This window comes from Colobus angolensis, unplaced genomic scaffold (assembly GCF_000951035.1).
Source record: "Colobus angolensis palliatus isolate OR3802 unplaced genomic scaffold, Cang.pa_1.0 Scaffold265, whole genome shotgun sequence".
Lineage (NCBI taxonomy): Eukaryota > Metazoa > Chordata > Mammalia > Primates > Cercopithecidae > Colobus > Colobus angolensis.
The window spans coordinates 1,438,995-1,456,034 of record NW_012115877.1 but is presented as its reverse complement, the minus strand read 5'-3'; the positions used below and the strand labels follow the sequence as shown (position 1 = coordinate 1,456,034).

General features: G+C 39.2%; 1 protein-coding gene across 1 annotated transcript in view; it reads left to right on the top strand.

The window, feature by feature from the left end:
* The window catches only part of ATP7A (ATPase, Cu++ transporting, alpha polypeptide), a 166,091-nt gene that overhangs the window by 141,037 nt on the left and 8,014 nt on the right, over window positions 1-17,040 (top strand). The window contains exons 16-22 of the mRNA XM_011947435.1: window positions 2,376-2,570; window positions 4,252-4,434; window positions 6,471-6,687; window positions 11,701-11,847; window positions 13,565-13,707; window positions 15,545-15,748; window positions 16,276-16,393. Coding sequence (XP_011802825.1) covers window positions 2,376-2,570; window positions 4,252-4,434; window positions 6,471-6,687; window positions 11,701-11,847; window positions 13,565-13,707; window positions 15,545-15,748; window positions 16,276-16,393 — 1,207 coding nt within the window. The remainder of the gene's footprint in view (window positions 1-2,375; window positions 2,571-4,251; window positions 4,435-6,470; window positions 6,688-11,700; window positions 11,848-13,564; window positions 13,708-15,544; window positions 15,749-16,275; window positions 16,394-17,040) is intronic.

The window sequence follows — 17,040 nt, the reverse complement described above, 5'->3', positions numbered from 1 at the left end:
ATAAATTTTGGGTAAACAATGAAGGTAATGCATTTCTCCCAGGTGTGGTGGCTCATGCCTGTAATCCCAGCACTTTGGGAGGCCAAGACAGGTGGATCACCTGAGGTCGGCAGTTCAAGACCAGCCTGGCCAACATGGTGAAACCCTGTCTCTACTAAAAATACAAAAATTAGCTGGGCATGGTGGCGCATGCCTGTAATCCCAGCTACTTGGGAGGCTGAGGCAGAAGAATCACTTGAACCCAGGAGGTGGAGGTTTCACTGAGCCTAGATTGCGCCATTGCACTGCAGCCTGGGCAACAAGAGCAAAACTCAGTCTCGAAAAAAAAAAATTATCTCTATTCCTGATGACATGATTCTATACCTAGAAAACCATAAAGATTTCTCCAAAAGACTCCCAGACCAGATAAACTACTTCAGTAAAGTTTCAGGATGTAAAATCAACATACAAAAATTATTAACATTTCTATACACCAACAGTGTCCAACTTGAGAACCAAATCAAGAACTCAATCCCATTTACAATAGTCACACACAGAACATACCTAGGAATACATTTAACCAAGGAGGTGAAAGATCTCTACAAAGAGAACCATAAAAAACTGATGAGAGAAACTGAAGAGGACACAAACAAATGGAAAAATATTCCATGCCCATGGATTGGAAGCATTAATATTATTAAAACTACCATACTGTCCAAAGCAATCTATAGATTCAACACAATTCCTATAAAACTAATGTCCTCTGTCACAGAATTTAAAAAGCAATCCTAAAATTAATATGGAAAAAGAATCTAAATAGCTGAAGCAATCCTAAGCAAAAAGAATAAAACTAGAGGCATCACATTACCTGACTTCAAATTATACTAAAAGGCTATAGTAATCAAAACAGCATGGTACTGATACAAAAATAGACATGTAAATCAATTGAACAAAATAGAGAACCCAGAAATAAAGCCACACACCTACAACCAACTGATCTTCAACAAAGTTGACAAAAACAAACAATGGGGAAAGGACACCGTATTCAATATATGGTATTATTATATGAGATTACAGACATGAGCCACCATGTCCAGCCCATTACTGTAATATTAAAAAGTTTCTTTAAATGATTCATGTCTGTTTAGTACACACTGAACAAAAGGATTGTCGAGAATTTTTTTTTTTTTGAGACAGGGTCTCACTCTGTTGCCCCAGCAATAGTGCAGTGGTGCAATCATGGCGCACTGTAATCTCAACTTCTGGGCTTAAGCGATTCTCTTACCTTAGCCTCCTGAGTAGCTGTGACTACAGGCATGCACCACCATCCCTGGCTAATGTTTTGTGTTTTTTTTTTTTTTGAGATCAAGTTTTCCTCTTGACGCCCAGGCTGGAGTGCAGTGGCATGATCTCGGCTCACTGCAACCTCTGCCTTCCAGGTTCAAGCAATTCTTGTGCCTCAGCCTCCCAAGTAGCTGGGATTACAGGCATGTGTCACCATGCCCAGCTAATTTTTGCATTTTTAATAGAGATGAGGTTTCACCATGTTGGCCAGGCAGGTCTTGAACTCCTGACCTCAGGTGATCCACCCGCCTTGGCCTCCCAAAGTGCTGGGATTACAGGCGTGAGCCACCATGCCCGGCCATGCCTGATTAAAAAAAAATTTTTTTTGTAGAGATGAGGTCTTACCATGTTGCCCAGGATGGTCTCAAACTTCTGGCCTCAAATGATCCTCCTGCCTTAGCCTCCAGAAGCACTGGGATTACAGATATGAGCCAGTGCACAGGCCGGCAAGTAGCTTGGAATGTGTTTCCTTCAGGAATTTTTCTCATGAGTTCAGGATGTCTTAGATTTCTTCTAAAACTACCAATTATATTTTTCCCACATGAGCGAACACTGAACGTCACTAAGAGTTTAATTAGCAGATATAGTTGGTTTACATTGTTATGTCCAAAAGGATTTTGTTGAAATATGACTAAGGTCCCTTTGCATGCCATGTGATTCTTTTTCATTGTCTTTCAAGAATAGTGTGAAAGGCAGATTTATGATTTTACTATACAGAGATTGAGACTTCTGTTTATTCAGTATCAAATTTTTTGAAAATTATGTTTCACATTTGCAGCTATTTCTGAAGATCTATAATAAAAACATTCATTTTCAATATGGAGCCCTTATATTCAGTCCATAGTTTGTAATTCTAGAATCTCAGTATGTCCTAATTTCTTATGTTCATAAAAGAAAGAAAGTGTTTTCTTACCTGTAACTAAAAAATATATGTAGGTAGCTAGGTAGGATATGTCACTTTTTAAATTGTGGTTTTATTTAAATAGTGTTTTGTTTCTTTTGTTTTGTACAGCTCTAAATTAATAACGAAAATTTATGCCTTTCTTCTAAAGGGCTACAATAGAAGTATCTCCCGAACAGAAACGATAATACGATTTGCTTTCCAAGCCTCTATCACAGTTCTGTGTATTGCATGTCCCTGTTCACTGGGACTGGCCACTCCAACTGCTGTGATGGTGGGTACAGGAGTAGGTGCTCAAAATGGCATATTAATAAAAGGTGGAGAGCCATTGGAGATGGCTCATAAGGTAAGACAGTCCCCAGAACTAAAACTTGTCCCACCAAATTACCAGTATCACCCCTCTTGAGAAACACATACTCCTAAATTATTTCTCTGTGGTCCATGAGCTGAGTTGCTTCTAGGACTATCCAGAGATTTGAGGCAGGAAAGGTGTTATTTTGGTTCTGCTCCAGATTGGCCTTAGTTACCTAAGATCCCTAAAACTACTCCAGGCCTATTCTATTAGAACAGACCCTAATATGGAAAACCTGGACTCCTATCCTAGCTCAGACTAGACTAGTCTTTATGGCAGAAAGACAGAATAGGTATTTGCCCAGGAAAATTTGCCAAACTCTAGCAGCCTTCTTATTTGTGTGTGACTTGTTTTCTTTACTGGGACCTTCAATTACAGTGCCGTTTCTTTGCCTTTGCTGCCACCAGCCGACAGTTTGCAGCTATGACTTTAGGAATGTAATCCTATCTCTGATCTCATATTATGCTTTCCATAATCATCTCAAGGCTACATGACTTCAACTAAAACCATGTTTCTACTAGTATGTTCTTATTATGAGGATGTAAGCTATATACATAGGTATGTAGTAAACATAGAACATATCTTAGAACAAATCTGGAAACTCACCTAGCCAGAGAATGCAGGCTAGTAATTTTTATAGACATTTAAAAATTTGATATAATTTCAAAATTAAAAGTTGCAAGACTAGCCTGGTGCAGTGGCTCATGCCTGTAATCCCAGCACTTTGGGAGGCTGAGGCAGGCGGATCACGAGGTCTGACCAGCCTGACCAACATGGTGAAACCCCATCTCTACTAAAAATAAAAAAATTAGCTGGGCAAGGTAGCATGCCTGTAATCCCAACTACTCAGGAGACTGAGGCAGGAGAATCGCTTGAACCCGGGAGGCGGGGGTTGCAGTGAGCCGAGATAGCTATTTTTTCCCCTGTCCAGAATCATACTTTGTTGGTTTATTTTTTCTTTCTTTCTTTCTTTTTTTTTTTTTTTTGAGATGAAGTCTCGCTCTGTGGCCCAGGCTGGAGTGCAGTGGTGCGATCTCGGCTTACTGCAACCTCCACCCACCAAGTTCCAACGATTCTCCTGCCTCAGCCTCCCGAGTAGCTGGGATTACAGGCATGCACCACCATGCCCAGCTAACTTTTTATTATTGGTAGAGATGGGGTTTCACCATGTTGGCCAGGCTGGTCTCGATCTCCTGACCTCAGGTGATCCGTCCACCTCGGCCTCTGGAAGTGCTGGTATTATAGGCTTGAACCACTGCACCTGGCCATTTACCTTTATTATAATCATTTCCCTACTGCCTAGATTTTCCCATCAGATCTATAATTCATTAGTATTGAAAGCCTTTTCTTTTTTACCTTGAGGCACCAGAGGCGTCTCTTAATTACCTGTTAACAGTCGACCCTTAAAAATTAGCTCTGGTTGTTTAACATATATTCACAGTCATTCAGTATGAACAAACAGTTCAACATTGGCAGAGGAGAGCTATTATGTGTAACTAAGAGTATTTCTTCTTTTATTTTCCCAAAGACCATCAGTTTTTTAAGTCAAAGTAAGTCAAAGGTCAGTTTACTAAGAAACTAAATAGTCATCTGTTTGTCAAAACAGACCTTTTTCTTATTTCTGGAAAGGTAATGTGGAGGATCATCAAGTCATTGTATCTTAATTTTCTTACAGGTAAAGGTAGTGGTATTTGATAAGACTGGAACCATTACTCATGGAACCCCAGTAGTGAATCAAGTAAAGCTTCTAACGGAAAGTAACAGAATATCACACCATAAAATCTTGGCCATTGTGGGAACTGCTGAAAGTAACAGTGAACACCCTCTAGGAGCAGCCATAACCAAATACTGCAGACAGGTACATTTTTTCCTCTTGTTTATTAATGTAGTCATCTCCTGTAGGAATTCCCCGGATCAAATCCAGACTGGTGTTTGATTTGCATATATAGTTGGTATGAAACTAAAAAGACTTGTATTTTCTCATTTAATTGTATGTAACTCATTTCTTCATACAGACAAGTATACAGATGAAAACAAATGAACTATAATCCTATCACACAGATAACTCCTGTTGACAAAAAAATTAAAATAGAAGTTATACATATTTGTGGTAGGACAATTCAGAGAGTTCAGAGAATTACATATTGAAAATTGTAAACCTCATTCCCTGCCCCCTTCCATAATTCCTTTCTCCAAAGTTTAACAACTGTTAACCTATTAAGTCTTTTAAAATGACAGCTTTATTGAAATATAATTCATGTACTATAAAGTTCACATTTTTAAAGTGCACAATTCAAGAATTTTAGTATAGTCATAAAGGTGTGCATCTGTTAACAGTTTTTAATGCATATAGCCACATATATGTATTTATCATATTTTAAACTTTATACAGAAAGGTCATACAATGATCAATCTTTGTTACCTTGCTTTTTTATTTTATTAAGTGAATTTTCCTATCAGGAAATGCAGATCTGCCTCATTGTTTTTAATGGCTATATTGTACTCTATAATGTGATTGTTTGGTTTTTTTGGCTTTTACAGTATACACTCAACATCCTTATCAGTTTTTGCAAGTCTGTCTCTACATTAAATGCCTATCAATGCAATTGCTAAGTCAAAGGATGTATGCAGTTAAATTTTGATGAATCTTACCAATACCCATATAATGAGGATTACCAATACCCATGAGGGGTTATACCAATTTATACCTGCACCAAAAGTTATGAGTGCTCATTTCCCCACATTCTTACTGACACTTTATTTTTATTTTCTCAATGTACTGGGTGAAAAAGTATTTACTTGATGGTTTGCTTTGCATTTCCTTAATTATGAATAAGGTTGAGCATCTTTTCATATATTTATTGGCCATTTGAATTTCTTTTCCTCTAACCTGTTTGTATCCATGACCTATTTATCCACAGAATTGTTTGTCTTTTTCTTATTCATTTGCATGAGTTCTTTATGAATTGTCTCACACTAATTTTACACTTAAAATGTGGCAGTTTCTACCATTGGTGTTGCCATTTATTTATTTGTTCTTTCCCTTTTACCTATTACCTGTTACTGACCTGGCTTCCTTACACCAAAATCAAACAGCAGAGAGGATGAAGCTATAAAGAGCTAGGAAACAATGAGGGCCCCCAGAACTTTTCGGCTTACTAAAGACGTAGACTAGAGAGCAGATGGAGAGCCTCTGGTAACTAAAGGCCATATACTTTGTTACCCTTTGTTGCCCTGTATTGAATAGAAAACCTGACTTGACTATAGAATTAAAATTTTAATTTGTAATTATCTACTGGAAAGAGCAGAGAATACTGATAAGCTTTTCATGTTTTCTATAAATTTTAGAGAGTGGGATTAAAACAAGGAATTTTTTTTTTTTTTTTTTTTGAGACAGAGTCTCTCTCTGTCACCCAGGCTGGAGTGCGATAGCGCAATCTCGGCTCATTGCAACTTCCACCTCCTGGGTTCAAGCGATTCTCCCACCTCAGCCTTCCTAGTAGCTGAGATTACAGGTGTGCACCACCACACCTGGCTAATTTTTTTTGTACTTTTAGTAGAGACAGGGTTTCACCATGTTGGCCAGCCTGGTCCCAAATTCTTGACCTCAGGTAATCTGCCCACCTTGGCTTCCTAGCCGGCTTCTTTGGCTGGAATTACAGGTGTGAGCCACTGCGCCTGGCCAAAACAAAGATTTTGAAGCACTTCTGTAACTTTGAATATTATGTTTCATGCTCTATTCCTTTGTCCTTATCAAAATCCAGTCAAGTAGGCAATAAGTGACAATTTTATTATAAACATTCAGAATTAACTTGGTGTTATCTTTTATTGTCCTAATAAATGACCTTGCATTATCAGAACAGTAGAGGAAATCCTTTTGTTTCTGTTTGTTAGGAACTGGACACTGAAACCTTGGGTACCTGCATAGATTTCCAGGTTGTGCCAGGCTGTGGTATTAGCTGTAAAGTCACCAATATTGAAGGCTTGCTACATAAGAATAACTGGAATATAGAGGACAATAATATTAAAAATGCATCCCTGGTTCAAATTGATGCCAGTAATGAACAGTCATCAACTTCGTCTTCCATGATTATTGATGCCCAGATCTCAAGTAAGCTAATTTTCTTTGTAGTACCAATTATGGGGCAATTGTGAACATATGGCTAACTTTGTAACGCTGAACTGTTATAGAAGAAACAAAAATTGGCATCATAATTTCATGTCCTCAAGTCAGTTTTACCCTATGCCTTCTGATCATTCAAATTAGTCAAGAACATTTCCCAACTGTGGTCATTAACACCACCATAGGGTGATGAAGTCTAGCCTCAGCTGATTATCCGTGATCATTCTTTTCTCACTACAACTACTCCAAACCTTTTCTATCTTTCACAAGATCCTGTGACCCTCTCCGTTGTCCCCTCTGCAAATTATCTTATTTTTTATATAGAAAATTATGGTTCTTGGTCATGTGTTCTACGTATTTTTGCCCAGAATCATTCCTTTTTTCAGAGAAAGCAGTATCCTTCATCTTGCCTGATGAATCCCTTCATCTAGATCCCACCCTCTCTTGATTCATCAGGGACCTCCCTCTTTCTGTTAGGTCTCCTTGCTTCTTCATTTTTCATCTCTTTCTGTTTTAGTTTCTTCTCCTAAACATATAAATATTTCTTCCATCAAAATCACTATATTCCCATCTAGATTTTGTCCTTTCCCATCTATATTCCCATATAGATTCTGTCTTTTTCTTTTATATCAAATTTCTAGAAAGGGTAATCTAGGTTTGTTGAATTCACTTACTCCACAGTCAGGCCTCAGTTCATTGCAGTCTGGCTTCTCCCCCATCCACACTACTGAATCCATTCTTTCTAAGTTAACTGATGACTGTTGACCTCAGTGCTCTCTCCAGTGGTCACTTTTCAGTCCTCATCCTGCACGACCTCATTAAGATATTTGACAATGTTGACCATCCCTTCCTTCCTAAGGGATGATTCCATGACCCTGCTTTGTTTAGATTCTCCTCTCACCTCCCTGGCTGTTCCTTTTTTTTTCTTTTTTTTCAAAAAGGGGTCTTGCTCTGTCACCCAGGCTGGAGTGCAGTGGTGCGATCTCAGCTCACTGCAACCTCTGCCTCCTGGGTTCAAGCAGTTCTCCTGCCTCAGCCCCCAAGAAGCTGGGATTACAAGTGCGTGCCGCCACGCCTGGCTAATTTTTTGTATTTTTAGTAGAGATGGGGTTTCACCATGTTAGCCAGGCTGGTCTCAAACTCCTGACCTCAAGTGATCCACCCACCTCAGCCTCTCAAAGTGCTAGGATTACAGGTGTAAGCCACTGCACCCCTGGCTGCTCCTTTTAATTATCCTTTGGTTCCTCATTTCTCTTGCTTTCAAATGTAGAGTATGTCGTCAGGGTTTTGTTCTTTGTCTTTTTCTCATTTTATAATACATACTCTCTCTGTACAATCTTATTCATGCTCATCACTTATTCTACCACCCACAGACTTCCACTATCACTCCAAAATCCATATCTTTAGCCAAGTCCTGTTTCCTTGGCTCCATGCTGATCTATCTATCTGCCCCCAAAACATGATCTACCCAACTAAGTGTTCCAATACCTCCCTCCCCATTTGTGCCTGAGTGATTTTGCTAACATGCAAATCTAGTCATATCACTTTCTGATCAATACCTTTTATTACAGTGGTTTATAAGCTGTTTTTGAGCCATAGACCTTTGGAGGAATATGATGAAAGCTATGGGCCCACCCCTCAGAAAATTTTTGTTTCAAGAGATGCACATGTATCCTGAAACCCATCCACGGGTCTCTGTTAAGGATCCCAGCTTGAATGGTTCTCTCTCTCCTACTGGACAAAGTCCAGTCTCTCTGTACTTTGTTTAAGATCTGTTCCCCATGATATGTCTCCTGTCTCCCTGCATCACTCATCTTGTCTTTTTCCACTACCGCATATGTACTCCATGTTCCATCCCTACCTAACTACTTACAGTTCTTCCTTACGGTGTGTCATTTCCTGCTTATTAGATCATTTCATTTACCATTTTCTCTATGTAAAGTTCTTGTTCACAAATGGAATCTACCTCGTGAACTTATGCTTATCTTTCAAGACCCAGTTTATGTCTCTCTCTTCAGTGACACCTTCATTGACTGACATGTATTGGCAGACGTATTTGCTCTTCTTCCTGAATCATAACTGTACTTAATCTCTGTTATTGTATTAGGACAGTGTATGATAATTATTTATTTACCTGCCTATTTCTACTAGTCTGTGACTTCTTTATTATTTTCTATGAACTTCTAGTATCAAGCACACTTGACAAATAGGAAATTCATTTGACAGCTTTTATTGAGCACCTACTGTGTGTCATGCACTGTTCAAGGCACTAAAGAATCAGCAGTAAACAAGATAAACTAAGTTCTTATTTCATGGAGCTTACATTCTTGGTGGAAGAACACAAGAGAGTAAGCAAATAAATAAGAAAATATAATAAGTCCTATGGAGATAGTGCTATGGAGAAAAATTAAGTGGGGCAAGGGGTATAGGGGTGCTGGGAGTAGTGGGTTCTGCTTCATATAGAGTGATCAGGGTAGGCCTCACTGAAAAGGTAGTGTTTGAACGAAGATCTGAGGGGATGAGAGAAAAAGCTATGTGGATTTCTGTGGCAAGAACATTCCAGGCCGGAGAAATAGTAAGTACCAAAGCCTTTAGTCAGGAGTGTGCTTGACTTGTTTGAGGAATAGAAAGGAGAACACTGTGATAAGTGCAGAGTAAATGGGTGGGCAAGGGGTATAAGACAAGGTCATAGAGGTGGTTTGGGACTAGATATGTAAGGACAAAACCAATCTGACAGTTTTGAGTAGAAGAAGGACAAAATCAATCTGACGTAACATTTTAAAAGTAAACCAGGTGCAGTGACTCATGCCTGTAATCCTGGCACTTTGGGAGGCTGAGGCGGGTGGATCACTTGAGGTCAGGAGTTCGAGACCAACCTGGCCAACATGGTGAAACCCCATGTCTACTAAAAATATAAAAATTAGTCGGGCATGGTAGCAGGCACCTGTAATCCCAGCTACTCAGGAGGCTGAGGCAGGAGAGAATCTTGTGGGGATTTGGGGGAAACGGCAGAAGCAGGGAGATGAGTTGGTGGATGTTGTCATAATCGAGGTGAAACATAATGGTAGCTTGGACCAGTATAGTAGAGGTTGTAAGAAATGGTAGAATTCTAGATGTGTCTTAAAAGGAGAGCCACAGATTTTTCTCATGGGTTGGATATATATGGTGTATGAGAGAAACAGGAGTCAGGAATTATGCCAAGGTTTGTGGCCTAAGCAGAAGGATGGAGTTATCATTTAAATCAGATGGGGGATCCCATAGGAGGGACAGTATTGGGAAAAAGATCAGGAGTTCAGTTTTGTACATGTTAAGTTTGAGTACCTATTAGAGATATCCCAAGTGGGGATATCATATAAATGGAAATACCAAGTAAGCAGTTGGCTACATAAGTTTGGAGTTCCAGGAAACAGACTGGATCAGAGAGATAGATTTGGGAGTCCTCTGCTTATAGGTCTGTGGTGTCTAGGAAAATAGCCACTAACTACATGTGACTCTTTAAATTAGTTAATTTACATTTAATTTAATTTAAAATTCATATTTCAGTCATACTAGCCCCATTTCAGTGCTCAATAGCCACATCTCTGTGTTGGTGGCTATTGTATTAAACATAGCAGATACACAACATTTCTAATATCACAGAAAGTTCTCTTGGACTGCAGTGGTGTAGATGGTATTTAAAGCCGTGAGACTGGATTAGAACCCCAAGGTGTGAGAGTAGATAAAGGGAAAGAGTTAAGTACTGAATCCTGCAGCACTACAAATTAAGAAGTTAGTGAGATGAGAAGGGATGGGCAAAGAAGGCCAAGAAGTGGCCAATGAGGAGGTAACCCCTAAGAATGTGGTATCCTAGAAGCCAAATGAAGAAAGTATTTCCAGGAGGGAGTGAACAGCTGTGTTAAATTCTGCTAATAGGACAAGTAAGATGAAGACTGAGAATTAAAGTAAAGATCACTGGCTGTAATAATTCACTGGAGTACTTGAGTCAAAAGCATAAAGCTTTTGACTACCCCAATAAATGGAGTAGATTCACAAGAGAATGGGGAAGATATTTATTGGAGACAGCCAATAGAGATACTTTTGGGAAGTTTTGCTATGTACAGAAGCAGATAAATGTGGTAGCTACAGAGGTGGGTGAGATCAAGAGAGGTTTTTGTTTGTTTGTTTGTTTGTTTGTTTGTTTTTTAAGATAGGACAGTGTACAGCAGAGAAAAGTTGTGTAGGAGTGGACAGGGAGAATTGTTGGAGAGGTGTTCTAGAATAGGCAAAGGAGGCGGGTGTCTAGTGCACAAGTAGAAAGGTTGGCTTTAAATTAGGAGCAGAATCAGTTTATAATAACAGAAGGGAAGCTCGATACACAGACACAGGAGGCACAGGTGGTTGAGTGAATGTGTCAATGAGAGCTGTGGAAGTTCTTTTCTGATTGCTTCTATTTTCTTTCTGAAGTAGAAAACAGAGTCATCATCTGGTATTAGGATGGGGCAGGAGAAGTTGGAGATTTGAAGGGAGATGAGAAGGTATGAAATAGCCATCTAGAAGAAATGGAGAATGAATAGACTAGGGAAATATAGTCAAGTTGCCAGATAGCACTAAGGGCCCACTTAAAGAAAATGAGATGTCAGCATGATTATACATGTTCATCTAGCCACATTCAGCTCCTGATGCACAGTGTTTTTAAATTTGATTGAATTGTTGTGGAAGGTCGAAGGGAAAGCCTCACCAGAAAGTAATATTTGAACTGGCTCTTAAAGAATGTGATGGAGTTTGCTGTCTGGAGAGGAGGGATAAGGACATTTCAGATGAAGGCAGCAATGTGTGCAAAGGCCCAGAGACATGGAAGAGCAGAGTATGTTCTCAGAAAATTTGAACATCACTGTTGGAGGCTATGTTCTAGGAACAATACAATGTAGTGACTGTGCAAGATTAGACAGGAAGAACTTGCTTCATGGGTTTTTATAAAGATTAATTGAACTTACTAAATGTTATTTCTGTGTCTACTTTCAGATGCTCTTAATGCTCAACAGTATAAAGTCCTCATTGGTAACCGGGAGTGGATGATTAGAAATGGTCTTGTCATTAATAACGATGTAGATGATTTCATGACTGAACATGAGAAAAAAGGTCGGACTGCTGTATTAGTAGCAGTTGATGGTAAGGTTTTCCATAAGTATGCTATAACTCAATGTTATGATTTGTTATTGTTTTATTAATTTATATATTTTCGAGAGACCTCTGAACTATGAGGGTTATTCAAAAGTGTCTTGAATGCAAAGTGAAACTGTCAACAACACATGATTATTACTGATTAATTTAAAATTATCTCGCATTTACCTGCCTTTGTTACTTTCTTCCCTAGCCTATATTTTAAATAAAGGCTAATCAAGGATTTTTTAAAACCTAAAAATAACAACAGTAAAATAATAGCAAAGTAAAATAATATTCATAATCCCATCATCCTAATACAGTGTCAGGTTTTTTGTTTGTTTGTTTCTTTGGTTTTGTTTGTTTGTTTGTTTTTGAGATGGAGTTTCGCTCTTGTTGCCCAAGCTGGAATGCAATAGTGTGATCTCGGCTCACTGCAACCTCCACCTCCTGGGTTCAAGTGATTCTCCTGCCTCAGCCTCCTGAGTAGCTGGGATTACAGGCGCATGCCACCATGCCCTGCTAATTGTTTGTATTTTTAGTGGACACGGGGTTTCACCATGTTAGCCAGGCTGGTTTTGAACTCCTGACCTCAGGTGATCTGCCCGCCTTGGCCTCCCAAAGTGCTGGGATTATAGGCGTGAGCCACCACGCCCAGCACAAAATGTCAGTTTTAATTTTGTATATTCCATTCCTAGTTTTCTTGAAATGTGTGTGTGTCCAACATGGCACATGTATACATATGTAACAAACTTGCACGTTGTGCACATGTACCCTAGAACTTAAAGTATAATAATAATAATAACAAATAAAATTTTAAAAAAGGAAAGAAATGTGTGTGTGTTTGCAGAATTACAGTATTAGTACATATACCATTTTTTATTGGCTAGATTTTATTGTAAGTAAATTTTACCTCAATAAAGTTAAAATCACTTGTACACATACGATTTTATTATGCTTTATTTTACTTAATGCTTTCTAATGTTGCTATATAATTTTACTGTAACACTACATAATTTATCAATCTTACACACTATAATCATTCCCCTCTTGTTGGAAATTTAGACTATTCCTTCACTATTGTAAGTGACGCTACAATAAATATCTTTGAGGTTGTATGTGCTTTATTTTGTTCAATTATTTCTTAGGGTAAATTTCTATTTGTGAGATTAATTCCACTCAATGTTTATGTTTGCTAAGTATGAAGGATGGCCTTTTTAGGTCTGGGAAGAAGCAGAGAATACCATTTTACTTTTGTAAATAGAATAAAATAATAAAATTTATGGTAATATTTTCCCACTATAAAGTACCCATTTTGTCTCTCTCTGCCCACCCTTTACCTTAAAAAGAAACAAAGTATTAGTCTTCAGTTTCATTTGCCTTTAAATTAGATAAAGTGTTTGAGGCTATTGGCAAATACCTTTCTAAGGAACAAAAAGGGTCTTCTAATATCCAGTAAGGTCTCTCTTTATATTTTCCTATGATTACTTTATTAGTAACCCCTACCTCACTCTGAAATTTTCATAACCAAATGTGGAGACTTGTTACAGAGTTTGTAGTATTGTAGTATAAATCTGTGTGGGCTGAGAGATATTTTAAGTTAAGCCATGCCCCCCTGAACAACTTTACTTAAGAAAATTCATTTCATTCTGAAATTTCAAGTCAAAATGTTATTCTGCTTTCACCATATTCCAAGTTCTCTTATTTTGTGCTACCCCTGTATTAGATGAGCTGTGTGGCTTGATAGCCATTGCAGACACAGTGAAACCGGAAGCAGAACTGGCTGTCCATATTCTGAAATCTATGGGCTTAGAAGTAGTTCTGATGACTGGAGACAACAGTAAAACAGCTAGATCTATTGCTTCTCAGGTAATTGATAGGGGTATGTGATAACTTTTAATTATTGATATACATTTTATGTCTTGCCTTCAAATGCTAAGAAATTTACATTACCTACTATTTTCATTATCACTGAGTTGTCCTATCTAGTTCCTTCAAGAAAATTTACCATGCTTTGCTGGAAGGACTTTGGGCTTTGTGTGTTGCTGTTATAAGTAAAAAGGTATTTGCTTAGTTCATGGGATGCTTGCGTGACACTGTACATCAGTTTCTGTTGATGCGTCCTTTGAAATGTTGCTCATATTCTTTACCAGTGCTGCCAACCTAAGCTGGGCTCTCCTGATCTCATGGCTGAAACACGGCAATAGCTCCACACACATCCTTCTCTAGTCCATCCTAAACACTACCAATGGAACTATTTTCCTAATGCGCCACTTTGACATACCATTTTTCTGCTTCTGACTCCCACATTTGCCTTACTTCTAAAATTTTTCAATCTTTTTAACTTTGTAATGCCTTCTCCACTCTTAAATAATGCAAGTAATCTTTTAATACATTCTTTTTTTTTTTCTTGAGACAGAGTTTCACTCTCGTTGCCCAGGCTAAAGTGCAATGGCATAATCTCGGCTCACCGCAACCTCTGCCTCCTGGGTTCAAGCGATTCTCTTGCCTCAGCCTCTCGAGTAGCTAGGATTACATGCATGCGCCACCATGCCTGGCTAATTTTGTATTTTTAGTAGAGACAGTGTTTCTCCATGTTGGTCAAGCTGGTCGTGAACTTCCGACCTCAGGTGATCTGCCTTCTTGGCCTCCCAAAGTGCGGGGATTATAGGTGTGAGCCACCACACCCATCCTATTAACACCTTCTTATGTAAAAAATACAGAAGGATATAAAGTAAAAATGTTGTCCTCTTTTCCCCATGCTCCCCGTCCAGTCCTACTGCCCCCCACACTGCCACTTTTTCATATGCATATCTGTGCATCTACAGAGTACATATACAGTATAATTCTGGTCTTTTCAACATCAGTTAGATCATTTTGAACAGATTATTCAGTAGTTTTCTTTTTTTACATAACAATATACTTTGGAGCTTCATCCATATCTGAACATAAAAAGTTATTTTGGCTGGGTGCGTTGGTTCACACCTGTAATCCCAGCACTTTGGGAGGCTGAAGCCGGCAGATACATGAGGTCGGGAGTTTGAGACCAGCCTGGCCAACATGGTAGGACCTTGTCTCTACTAAAAATACAAAAATTAGCTGGGTGTGGTGGCACATGCCTGTAATCCCAGCTACTCAGGAGGCTGAGGCAGGAGAATCGCTTGAACTCAGGAGGCGGAGGTTGCAGTCAGCTGAGATCGCACCATTGCACTGTAGCCTGGGTGACAGAGCAAGACTCTCTCTCAAAAAAAAAAAAAAAAAAGTTACTTTATTCTTTCTATACTGAATTCCATGGAACGGATGTATCATAATTTAGTTAACCATTTCCCTAACGATGGACATTTGGGTGGTTTTGAAAATTTTCTTTTTGCAAACAAGGCAATAATGGACATCTTTGGACATGTATCTTTCTGTACATGTACAAGTTTGTCCAAAATAGAGTTAGACGTGGAATTGCTAGACCAAATGATGCTCACATTTTGATAGATGCTGCCAGATGCCCTCCAAAAAGAGTCGCCATTTACACACCAGCCACCGGTGTATAAAAGAGCTCATTTATCCACATCCTTGCTATCACTAGATATTATCAGTCTTTTAAAATGTGGACATCTTGTGGGTGAAAACTGATGGCTTGTTATTGCTCAGTTATGTTTCAGGTACTCATTATTATTTTTTGAAATGAATTGAGTTTATTTTTATCACATAGGTTGGCATTACTAAGGTGTTTGCTGAAGTTCTACCTTCTCACAAGGTTGCTAAAGTGAAGCAACTTCAAGAGGAGGGGAAACGGGTAGCAATGGTGGGAGATGGAATCAATGACTCCCCAGCTCTGGCAATGGCTAATGTGGGAATTGCCATTGGCACAGGCACAGATGTAGCCATTGAAGCAGCTGATGTGGTTTTGATAAGGGTAAGTGCCATGGCTTGACCTTTGAGGAGTATGAGACTGCCCTTCGTGGTCAATCAATGATAGTGTCATAAAGTATATTGAGCACAACAATTGTGTCTTAAGTTCCATGCTATCGGCCATTAAGAGTTTGAGAATATGGAATGGGATTATGGGAAGTCATGCTAATTTACCCCCTGACTTTCTCAACCCTGCTAATAAGCAAGTGAGAATTATAAGTTTCTAAAGTGAAGAAGATTTAAGAGGATTTGGAATAAATTGATCTTCAACAAATAGTTGCTGAGATTATTTTAAGTAGATTTAATCCTTGTACCAGCATACACCCCTAAAAGCGTTTTTAGAACCCTGAGGAAAATTTTTGAAAAACACCTTCGGAAGCTGAGTCCAAGTTTTAGCATTATCTGAGATTTGTAGTTAATTCACATATTACCCTAAGGTAGACGTAATCTTCAATATATACAATATCAAATGTAAAAGTTACTGGTTAAGTTAGAGTCTCTTACTAATATCACAAATATTTCTGTTCCCAGAATGATCTTCTGGATGTAGTGGCAAGTATTGACTTATCAAGAAAGACAGTCAAGAGGATTCGGATAAATTTTGTCTTTGCTCTAATTTATAATCTGGTTGGAATTCCCATAGCTGCTGGTATGTGACTCTTAACTAGTATTGCTTTTTCCACTAAAGTCATTAGAGACCTAACGTATTGGAAGCCTGTCTTCTTACTATTAGTTTTGAGCTTAGTTTTTGTTTCTAGCCTACTGGTATGGTGAGAGGTAATGTTAAAATCAATCATTTTGACCATTTGCGGGGGGCGGAGAAAGATGGCTGAATAGGAACAGCTCCAGTCTCCAACTCCCAGCGCGAGCGACACAGAAGACTGGTGATTTCTGCATTTTCAACTGAGGTACTGCGGTCATCTCACTAGGGAGTGCCGGACAATTGGTGCTGGTCAGCTGCTGCAGCCTGACCAGCGAGAGCTGAAGCAGGGCGAGGCATCACCTCACCTGGGAAGTGCAAGGGGGAAGGGAATCCCTTTTCCTAGCCAGGGGAACTGAGACACGCAACACCTGGAAAATCGGGTAACTCCCACCCGAATAAGGCGCTTTAAGCAAACCGGCACACCAGGAGAATATATCCCTCACCTGGCCGGGAGGGTCCCACGCCCACGGAGCCTCCCTCACTGCTAACACAGCAGTCTGCAGAGACCTAACTGCAAGGCAGCAGCAAGGCTGGGGGAGGGGCGCCTGCCATTGCTGAGGCTTAAGTAGGTAAACAAAGCCACTGGGAAGCTC